Source organism: Biomphalaria glabrata, chromosome 2 (genome assembly GCF_947242115.1).
Source record: "Biomphalaria glabrata chromosome 2, xgBioGlab47.1, whole genome shotgun sequence".
NCBI lineage: Eukaryota > Metazoa > Mollusca > Gastropoda > Planorbidae > Biomphalaria > Biomphalaria glabrata.
The window spans coordinates 17,902,650-17,914,810 of NC_074712.1; the positions used below are offsets into that span (position 1 = coordinate 17,902,650).

The 12,161-nt window shown below is 37.2% G+C and overlaps 1 protein-coding gene across 2 annotated transcripts in view; it reads right to left on the bottom strand.

The window, feature by feature from the left end:
- LOC106072555 (glutamate receptor ionotropic, NMDA 2B-like) overlaps positions 1–12,161 on the bottom strand; it is a 196,244-nt gene that overhangs the window by 36,682 nt on the left and 147,401 nt on the right. For both annotated transcript variants that reach the window (XM_056019524.1, XM_056019522.1), the window contains exons 2-3: positions 6,053–6,132; positions 4,195–5,632 (exon numbers count right to left, since the gene is read on the bottom strand). In XM_056019524.1, the coding sequence (XP_055875499.1) occupies positions 4,195–5,328 (1,134 nt within the window). In that variant the 5' untranslated portion in view covers positions 5,329–5,632; positions 6,053–6,132. The remainder of the gene's footprint in view (positions 1–4,194; positions 5,633–6,052; positions 6,133–12,161) is intronic.

Sequence of the window (12,161 nt, forward strand, 5' to 3'; positions counted from 1 at the left end):
GCCACATCCACTCCCTTCTATAGGGAGATTTTCATACATGGAGGCCACATCCACTCCCTTCTATAGGGAGATTTTCATACATGGAGGCCACATCCACTCCCTTCTATAGGGAGATTTTCATACATTGGGGGCCATATCCACTCCCTTCTATAGGGAGATTTTCATACATGGAGGCCACATCCACTCCCTTCTATAGGGAGATTTTCATACATGGAGGCCACATCCACTCCCTTCTATAGGGAGATTTTCATACATGGAGGCCACATCCACTCCCTTCTATAGGGAGATTTTCATACATGGAGGCCACATCCACTCCCTTCTATAGGGAGATTTTCATACATGGAGGCCACATCCACTCCCTTCTATAGGGAGATTTTCATACATGGAGGCCACATCCACTCCCTTCTATAGGGAGATTTTCATACATGGAGGCCACATCCACTCCCTTCTATAGGGAGATTTTCATAAATGGAGGCTAAACTATAGAGCAAACTTTTTGGTGTATCCGGAGTACAGAATACGGAAGTATTGAACAAGAAACATTTCAATAAATAATTTTGTGTGTGTGTGTGTGTGTGTGTGTGTGTGTGTGTGTGTGCTCTTTTCATTCCTTTAGGATCAAATTACTAAGCTCTTTGGCTTGATGCCTTTGTTTTATTTAATGGACAGATCTTTGTAGTGATCTTTGTAATGATCTTTGTAGTGATCTATGTAGTGATCTATGTAATGATCTTTGTAATGATCTTTGTAGTGATTTTTTATTATTTCGTTTATTTATTTTAAAATGTCTCCCAATCTGCCTCTTTTCATTTTCATACGTTTTTCTGTTGGTCCCATTATATCGCCACCACGTTTCTCCATATTGATCTTTTTGCTTTCACTCGTCCAGCATTGAATTGTTTGAAGAACCTAAGCGGAATCTTAAAACTCAAAGTGCCAACTAAGAGCAGATTACTGTGATGAACATTGACTTTGAACATCCGCATCACTGCTTAACATGATCGATTCCAGCGAACCAAGCCTCTGAGGTTTCATTATGTTTGGTGGGCGAAAATTTCGCGGGTGTGGATAGCATCCTAACAGGTGCTGGAAATGACCCTCGGATCTTAGATTGGGCATCACTGAGTTAAACATATTTCTCGATTGCAAGACTTCATAAAATTGACAAACAAAACCATGGTCTAATATTGATTGCTAAATGAATGTAGTCAACTGAGCCGTAGTAGGCCGATATTGTATGAACGCAGACCTATAATGTAAAACCGAAGGCTACAACTCTATGAAGTGAAGGACAGAGCAGAGTTTTTGGTGTAGATATGTTCAAATTTATATTTGGAATTTTTGAAATGCGATATTAAGTTCCATATAGCAAGAACATTATAGCAATAAGATCGACATAATTATAATCTGTATATATACTGTATATATAAATGTCTAAGTCGCCCAAACATGCGGGACACGACGCATTCATGCCGACTCTCTATCCCTAGATGAAAAAGTCATGGAAAGATAACTCTTATTTCTGTAAGTCGGACTAGCAGTGATTCCCAAACTTTTTTGTCTCGTAGATCCCTTGCCATGTTTTCTGGTTTTCGGTAGACCCCCTGCATTTTTGCAAATTCATCAATATTTAAAAAAAAAATCAATTTCTGACTGTAGTGAGTTGAATATTGAAAAAGTCATTTAAAGCTACATCAAAATTTATAGACATCTATCTTTTTTATTGATGAAATTCAAATTTTAACAAACAAAAATAGCATTTAATATTTATTACTGGAATCACCAAACACACTGGAAAAGTTTTTAAAATTTTTGGTTGCTACGGATATTATGTTTCATATAGGAATTAGTTGTTGTATGAAGTAGTCCTTCAAACATTAAATACTTATTAATTTGCCTTAAATATCATTGTCAAAGTTTTCGCCAAGAGCAGTTTCCTGTTTATTTCTTGATCTTTCACGTGCGGTTCAAATATTGGGTCTGCGTAACTGTTGTCACTAACAGGAGAAGGGGGAAGGCGAGTAACTGGCGCTTAAACCAGTAAGCTTCGAGCAGGAATGTGTCATTAGCCTTGGCTTGCTACTCACCAAGTAGATGGAAAACTGAATTCAAACCTCTTCTGCCTTGAAGTACCTTCAAAATATGGGAAAGGTTATGTGGGTAAACTCTGAGGGAAAATAATGAGCCAACGACCATTAGGCTGTTTGCAGTCCACAACACCACACCCTGTCAGAACCTATGACGCCGCTGATCTCAAACTGTATCTTATCTTTCTGGGTCTATGTTGTTTGCAAAGAATTACATGAGAAGCTTTTAATTTTATAACTCTTGCCACTGATGTATTGTTGCTTATAGAAATTCTTTTAATAATATCAGATGTAGATTTGTGTAAAATAGTTTTTTAAAACTACAAAGGCTGGTAAAATTAATGTTTTATCTATAGTGTTTTCCGTATTTTGCTGTAAGTAAAGAGATCTTGTAAGACGCTCACAAACCGTTTTCTCTATATGATGTTGAAGATAGATTTTGTGGGTCTATTATGAACTTTATCTTTGAGTGTTGGCAAGTTTTTCAAATCTTTATCTATTTTGTCAGGTAGGCTTTGTCTCAAATGATCCTCCAGCGTAATTGGTTTCGTATAATAATTAAAGGGCAGTTAGGTAACAGCTTGTTTGACAAGGAAGGAATTAAACTCAGTTTTTAAATTGTCTACGCTGTACAGTCTACATTTTTTTTCTTAAACATAAGCTCTATAAATATAATTAAGTATTAAAATTAAATACAACAATTTTCTTTTTGAATGGCAGGATAAACATTTAAAGGTTTAACTGAGGTCAAATCATATATTAGTGTATGAAAGAGTTACATAAATGGAATGTAAAAATTAAAGTCACGACCTGCTTAAATGATATGTATTATAGTAGACCCACGTGGACATCTCATAGACCCCCAATTTATTTTTTCACTTTCGTAGACCCCTTGGAAGTCTTCGTAGACCCCTGGGGGTCTATATAGACCACTTTGGGAATCACTGGACTAGAGTTACCCCAGACAACGTTCGCGGCGACAGAGTAATCTTATCTTTTGGACAACTGTGTCTTTCAGGAAGTGTTCACCCGTCACGTTATAGCGGCGTATGCTACGCCGCGGGTCGCTTGTAATAATAAGTATGTTGAGAAGTAAAAATGTGTCCAGGACGATATTAGATTTAGGTGCACGATTTTTTTAAATAGTGTTGCATTTATTAAAACATTTTACCCGGTGGACGGTAAGCACTTTACGTTCATTGGTATTGAAAGAGAACTATCTGAGCAAGCAGCATGTCAACATACAATCATGGTAAACCAGTTTGTTCTATGCCCGAATAAGGCTGAATTTTGAAATATTGCATTTCAAATACATTGAGAAACAGAAGACTGTTTGGGCCTAAACTACTTTTGACTATCGATATGTAATTATGTATACAGGACAAGGATTTGCTACTAATTACTACTAATTACTAATAATTGCGGTATTCGCGCTATTAAAATGGTAATTTTCATGCGTTGGACGGAGTTCGTATCCGACAGAAAAAGAAACGCGTAAAAAAGTCCTCAGAGAACTCTGAAAAGTTGAGCTCCACAGAATAACCAACAAGAGACACATACATTAAAAACAAAAGACAATACCTCCTTTAGGCAACTTAATGAGCGAATGTTTTTCTCTTAAAAATTAATGAATGTTAGTTTTAAAAACATTTTTTTACCCTGCTCCCTTCCCCCCGAGAGAGACTCCTGGTGAAGTGAATGTATAGATCTAGTACACCTTTTAATATTCCAAATGATAAGCATTTAGATCTAGACAATGCGCAACATTTTCCTGAACATTAGTTTATTAAACTCGTGAATCGATAAAACATTACATTCGGAAATTTACGAACGCGATAAACCTTTCAAGAAGGCGATAGTCCTTTTAAAACCGATGTAGGATCTAGATCTAGATTTACTCTCTAGCCAAATTTACATTTAATTATTTTTTACAACGAGCTAGTAATTCTTTTCTCAGCAATATACATCAACTGTTAAATTTCTAGGAATATCGTTAGAGCCATTTTTGAGATCAGCGTTCGCCCACCCTCCATGAAGGAGTGACTAAAGTAGAGGTATTGTCAAAAAACAAAATCTGAGACTAGAGATATTATACCTAAGTGCTTACCTGTGAACTACCTGTATATTCTGTGTCCCATGAAATTATAGGTATGCCGAGATACCTAGTCAGCTGGTTGATGTAGTGGTTGGAGCTCGTTCTTCTGGTCATTCCCAGGGGGTTGTTGATGTTTAGAACTGTGATCACCTGGTTGGGGAAGAAATCCTTACAGAACATGTTCAGGATCTCTCGAGGGTCGTCAAACTTGATGGCTTTGTGAAACACGTGAACTGTGAAGTGGTCACGCAGGGAGATATGGCTGCGCCACACCGCGGCGAAGTTGTTCCACAGTTCGGAATGCAGATCTCTGGTAGCCATCAGCTCCGGATAGATGGCGCTGATGGCCAGGCTAATTGGCTGGCAGCTCGTGCGTGTCGTGGTCAAGGCCAAGATGGCTAAGAGAAAGGTGCATAGTAGTGACGTTGGTTGATAATGATGCCTGCATACACTCCTGCATACACTCCTGCTAGTGCTTCTTTTGGTATCTGAAACTTTCGATTTCTCACTAGAGACATAAACGTTTCTGTCTTCGGTACCACTGCTGAATTTTGCGTAGGTTTTAGAGCTTGCCGATGAATGGGATGAGGTAGTCTGGTTGATAATTCTGCAAGTCGAGTCAACAGCCCAACTTGACAACAAAAGGAAGCGACGAATGGTGCGTGTCGAATTCGATGTTGTGGAGTCATTCTCTAAGGCAGGAAGTGGTATGCAAGGTTCAAGGCCACGGGGAAAAGTCCATGCATCAGTCAACAAAACTGTTCGCTGGAAGTGTTTAGAACAAATGGGGTGATAACTCTCATGATTTTCACAGCTTACACCAGCGCAGAAAGGTGATCGTTTAAAAAGCAACGCTGGCATAAGGCAGAAATACTGACAGTCAGGAACCTTGACATTGTAATCTCGAGATCTGGCAATGGGCAGACGACATTGAGTGACGCAATCCAAACCGGTGTCATCTGGGTGTAAGGCTCCTCTGGAGGCATGATTTTCATGCATATTTTTGTGGCACCGACATTTAATATCGCAGACAAAGATCTGATTGTTACAGACATTTAAATCGCTTATCGCGGTATTTATTGAACCAATGCTGATAGAAATATTGACACGTTGATCAGTTGCCGATGGGATGAAATGGAAATCCATTTTGTCGTCTAGTTTACATTAAAGCCACATACTTTATTCTTTATTTGTCTAACATTACTCTAATCCGTACACAATGGAAGTCCTGAGCGTGAAAGCAGCTAACACACAATGAACTGTGAACATTTTTAACTAGACTTTATTGAACACATTTAATCTATTCCTATATTCTAGTTTCCATTTTAAATGAAGCTTTTATCCAGAGCAAGAAATATAGATATGTTTTTACAGTATTCTGTCAGCTCATTTTAAACGTATCCATTTAAGGTCCATACCAGACAGAGAGCTCCCATCATTATTAGATTACCTGAAACATTGGAATATATCAATAATGTGTGTTCTTTGTTAGCATGTTTTCTTTCTATTCTATTAGAGATATCTTAAACATTTGGAATATTTTAAACTTGAAACTTACATTTTTTATGTTCAGCGAATATTTTATCATTTTTGAGAATTTGTACAGAATGATCAGAAACTGAGTCTTAGAAGTGAAGTGTGAGGGAAAAAGAGAGAGAGAGAGAGAGAAAGAAAGAAAGAAAGGAAGTGAGAGGAATGAAGGGAGAGAGAAGAAGGGAGATAGAGACAGGGAGAGAGAGAGGTAAAAAAAGAGTAAAAAAGGAGAGAGAGAGAGAGAGAGAGAGAGAGAGAGAGGGAGAGAGGGAAAGAGAGAATATATACAAATAATAATGCCCGAAACTATGTCTTAATGTTCTGAAGTAAACTTTACATTTGATGTGATGGATATCCACATTTCTCCACAGATTTTGTCATCATTGACTTTCCACTTGCTTGGAGACACTCTAGTTTCTGGAAATAAAACAAATATTAACAACATTCATTGAATCATGCAAATAACAGTAGGTTAATATAACATAATGTTATTCATAAAATCATCCTCTATCTATATACTTAGGCCTATACAAATAATGAGCATTTTCTAAAAAAAAAATGATCTACATAATTTTTACAAAGCTTATCAACTCACTCTATTTGTCAGGTAAAAAGTTTGAAAACGTTATTTCTCCCAAACCCATTCTCGAATCAAGTTGAAACTCAACACAATTATTCACTGGCAAAGACAATAGATGAATCAATAAAAAAATTAAACAATTAATCAATTAATTATTGGTAATTAATTATTTTGTTTGATAATGAAGAGGGGAGATAATTTATCAATTATTGAGAGATTTAGTTGTAAATGCTAAGATCTCTCCTTCTCTCTAGCTCTGCAGTCAGCGTCCAAGACTCACAGCATATATAAATGTGGCCATGTCCAGGGAGCACATCAGTCTGATTTTAGTGCCGAGGGCTAAGCCTTTGTCTTTCCATATTATTTATAAGTTTTGAAAGGGCTGCTATGGACTGTGTAATTCGGGTCAGTAGTTCAGGTTTCGTTCCCCCATCTGAGACAATAGCTCCGAGGTATTTGAAGCTACTGACACTAGTCAGCTTTTCACCTCCAATAATGATGCCCCTTTTAAAGCTCTGTTGGCTATTGGTCATACTTTTTTTTTCAGAGGGTTTTGAATTTTAAAAAACCCTCCATCGGAATTTGAAGCTAAAAGTGACCTCGTTAATATAAAATTAAAGCAAACTACAGTAGCCAAACTGGTTTTGAATTTAAACTTTTAATTTTTTTTCTTAATATTAAGGTGGCGGACAGACAGACTGACAGACAAAACGCATAACTAATGCGGCTTTATTTTTCTTCAAATGATTTCTATTAGATCTCAGTGCAACAAAGTCTATATCGTTAAATCTCTCGTGTCAATAAAGATATTTTTTTGGTACTAGCCCATTGTGACGTAATGGAATTATTTTTCTTTTGACGTCATATGGATGCATTCTTTTAATGTTATGCTAAAAAAAAACTCGGCGCACCAATGTCTTTGAGCAATCGAAAACTTTCTCGTACTGATGAAGACATTTTTTTAGCCTAACTAGGCCATGTGACGTAGTGGATTTGTTTCCTTTAATTCTTTAAATAAAATGCTAAAACAACTCGGTATAGTAATGTTTATTAAACCTCGTTATCTGACTCGTATTCACAAAAGACATTATAGCCAGATTAAGATCTTATCTAGATTTTTAAAACTAGATCTATATTTTTTACAGTATATCTAGATTTTTTAAATACTAGATCTATATCTATATTCTAATTAAAATCATTGTGGACACAAAAACTCTTTTGTTCCCCTGGCAATCAAATCATTAAATAGAAAAAATTTGATATAAACTTTTCACATGTAAATTATGAGTGAGTCAGGTGTGAATGTACATTTTGTTTTTGTCTAGTTACAATGTTTTGTATGGTGCACAAATTGAAAAACAAATTTTCTTAAGGACAACAAAGATTATTATTATTATCTAGAATGTCTAGGTCTAGTTTAGAATGATATAGACTAGATCAAGATATAGAATTTCAATTTCTAGACTTAAAAAGTAGATTTTGATTTCCAAACGCCTAGATCAATATTGCAATGTTATAATATACTAAAACTAATCTAGTATTTTTAAATTTAATGTTGCATTCTGTCTATTAATAAATTATCTAGGCTTTTTTTTCATAAATCTAATGTAAATTACATCTAAATTATTCCAAATTTATATTTTAGATCGAGATCTAGTATATATAGATCGAGTGCTAAATCAGAAATACCGGAAATAGTGCTTGGCGGCGTGGCTCCACCCCAGACCCCGCTGTGGGAGCTTACATCGCTCCCCCAGACTACTTAACTGGCAAGGCCGTGGTGTCTACAGCCCTTCCTCTACCTCTACCTAGGGTACAGTAAACGTCTTTTCCAAAACATTGAAGGATTGGAATGTAATAAAGATTCATTACGTGTACACACACACACACACACATGTCGGGGAAGGGGGAGAAAAAAAATCCCCCCCCGAAAAAACTCCTGGCTACGCCCATGGACTAAAGTATCTTAATAGTATTGTTCTCGTGAACTTCCTTATGCTCCATGTTTCAGACACTGCACCACACAATGTGCCTCCATCAGGGAACAGAGACAAATACACCAGCAATTAGAATCTAGAAGAGGGAGATAATGAAGCATTTCATGCACTCCATTCTAATAGTAGACTTTGTAACTCTACTTTCCTTTTTTTTAATTCTACATTTTTTTAACCTTTTGTTGTTATTTGTATTATTCTTATTATTTATACGATGGGGTAGGATGGCGGAAAAAAAAATTAAATTGGCAAATTATCATTTCTGGAATCAAGAAAAACCTTGAAAGCACGACATTATACTTTCATAAGAAAGAGAAAGAGAGAGAGAGAGAGAAAGAATGGCAAACATAACGGCACTGACTTAAGGTAGAATAAAAAAAATCTCATTTTCCAATAAGAATATTTCTTGCTCCTTTATTCATTACACGCGAGAAAATCATTCAGAAGCGATGACTTGAACTTCTTGAATTACAAATGACAATCTTCAGCTAAAGTGAAAAGCACAAAGAGGCCAAAGCTCGTTTCATTCTCTTGTTTCATTAGCACACTCAAGTGTTTAGGTTTAGGTTTAGGTGCTTGTTTTTTTTTAAAGTTAAATACAGAAGCAGCTGCTCACGTTCAAACGTGTTTCTTTCAGATATAGCAAGTTGTGGAGTTGGATAAGAATTTGAGGTGAATAGGACGTAGAGTTAGGACATGACGTAGAGCTAGATAGGACGTGTAGATAGGACAAGACGTGTAAGAAGATAGGACAAGACGTGGAGCTAGACAAGACGTGTAGATAAGAAAAGCCGTGGAGCAAGACAGGACTGTAGATAGGACATGACGTGGAGCTAGACAAGACGTGTAGTAAGACAGGACATGACGTGGAGCTAGACAGGACGTGTAGATAGGACCTGAGATTGGATAGAATATTGTTGGAGGGGAAAACATTGATGACTACACTTAAAAACCGTGAGCAAAACTCTTCTTAATGGCAGTACCATGACGAAGAATGGATGCAACAAAACACACAACTTAATAGCCATTTACACACTAGCTGATAACATCAAAGGCAACAACAACAACAATACAACTGAACAATTAAGATATTTGATTATATAAAAAAAACTGATAACATACAACCTGACCAAGTGTCTGCATCCTCTTGTTGACCAACTTTTCAATGGTCCTAACTCTAATCTTATAAATCTATAATTAAAAACATTTTCACATGATAGTCCACGCAACAGACGGTTCCAGGAATCTTATCCATGCATGGAGATAGACAACTTAGTCAAAGTAGAAGTTAGCAACCAATAAGAACTGAGCAGCTATAAAGATGAATGCTTCAGGCTTTGGGCTTTAGGAAGCCATCATGTAAGTGTGTAATGTAAGAACAGGGGCCACTTTCAGTTTGTGACAACCTTTTCTTCTCTACCTCTAAAAAAAAGAGTCCCTATTAAGGGAGCAAAAAATCTGTTGTATTAGTAGATTGGGTATTTAGAGACTATAATATTAAGACATACGATTCTCTCAGATCTGTTTACTTTTATCACCGACCAATCGTCACTGCCAGTATATTTAAAGTTAGTTACTGAATACAATGGTGGTGAGCGTTGAAGGCATTCAATAAGAGTAGAGAGAGAGAGAGAGAGAGAGAGAGAGACCTTTGACCTTTCCTAATAACCGTGCTTTCCTTATTCTCTTAAAAGCAATCTTGCTCCAGAAGTCTTAATAATTGATAATTCGCCTTCTTTTTAACTTCGAAAGTATTTCTGTGTGTTATTGACTTGTCTTTATTTCGTACCGAACTGCAAGCACATTTTAGAGGAAGATGACATTGAGTCTTAGACACCCTCCCCCATTTCGCTTTTGGCCAGAGCTCCCATATGCTGGCGCATATGAAGCACCAGAGTTGCTTCCCTTTTGGCTTCCCTTGAGGTATGCGAAAATAAAAAGTAGGTCATGTCCTGGGAGGGAAAGACCTGGGATTAAATCAAACAAACTGTTAAGGGAGCTTTGTTTTCAGTCCACTCACGCGGTGGTCGGTTTACAAATGGGGGGAGGGGTAATAAAAGAAAGAGTTTAGACTAAAAAAAAAAGACAACTTGAGATGACGGGGAGAGGCTATACAGGGGCGTAACTAGGGATTTGGGGGCCCGGGGGGATTGACCTCTTTGGGGGCCCCTTGCATTTTGACATTCGACATATGACATGAGATAATGTAAGCAAAAATATATAAGCCCCAAATCAAATTGGTTCAGCATATCAGTAAACTTAACAAACAGTAATCATCAAGACTCTTTTAATAAATAATACCGTTGTTTATTAGTTAAATTATGCACAAATGACAAATCTAAATTGATATCGCTTCACGTCGTGCATTCTGTGCAGCAAAGAAATCTATAACATCAACTACATCGATACTTTCTAGTATTTGTGACTTCACTGACATTAAAGCCATGATAAGCCTTTCTTGTGTCATTGTGCTCCTGAGATAGTTTTTGATGAACTTGAGCGTTGAGAATGATCTCTCACATGACGTAATGGAAGTGGCCTGAGTTAGCGGTATTTTGAGTAGGTTGCAAAGTTTGAGCACACGTAATTACCATATGAAGCCTGTTTCCTCAATATGTCTATTGGTGATTGTATTACTGTTTGTTGATGAAAAGTGCTCGCGCATCAATGACATCATTGAAAAAGCGATTTTCCATTTATTTCATCATACAAACAGGAAAAGTAGCACAGTTTGTCACAAGCGTGTCTTCATCTAACAGGTGTCTTGGTTCAAGAAGAAACCCAAAGGTATCCATTTTCTTTCCAGCCTTTGGAATCTGCCCTTCATCTCCATATGAAATCTGTCCAGCTCATCTGTCGCAACCTGTTTGAATTGCAGTTCTAATGACAGTCCTACATTAGAACTCAACTTCCCATCAAGTCTTTTCTTTCTTCTGGTTGTTTTGATTACAGGGAATCCATACCTACTTTTGCTTTTTCGATGGATTGGGTTTTTGTCAGTTTCTCATCATTTTGCATAAAGCATGAAAGGGTACTAATTTCTTTAGCAGCTTCCCGTATATGCAGTCCAGACTTTTGTAGTTTCTTCCGAACTATATTAATTAGGCGAAGGAGCTTTGACCAGATTTCAAGATAGGCAAAAAAATCTTAATTTTCCACTGCATGAAGAAGATTCTGTGCTAATATTATATGGCATTACGTCATTGTTGGTTGTTTATGTTTTGTGCGAAAGCAAAAGGATTCAGAGAATACAAAAGTGGGAAAGATCCATATCTCGTTATGCTCGAGTATAGAAATACTCCGATAAGTGGACTGCCGTATTCACCATCACAACTGCTGACGAGTAGAAAACTCAGGGAATCATTCCAACTGATCCCAAACTATTGAAACCATCGGTAGCTGAAAATGCAGAGACATTACTCAACGAACGACAGATGAAAGCAAAGTGAAATACGATGCAAAAGCAAGACTACCTAAAGATTATTCTGTCGGAGAGTTCGTCTAGGTCAAGCATGGCAGAAAGCAGTTGTCATAAAAAAACATTCAGCACCCAGATCTTACATCATAAAGACAAACGATGGAAAAACATAGAATACAGAAGAAATCAACGCTTTTTGAATAAGAGTTTCGATGAAGACATCTCTGGGTACTATGATACCGATGAAGACAATGAACTGCAAACTGTTGGAACAAACGAAACAGACGGTTATAGACCAACGTCTAGAGAACTTGTGCCAATCAAGACAACCAGAAGTGGACGAATTGTTAAAGTTTCTAGTAGACAGGGCCGGCATTAGGCCACTGCAGCCTATGCAGTCGCAGTGGACGCCGCGCTTTCATAGGCCCCGCGCTAATTCCAAGTGTACGTTATT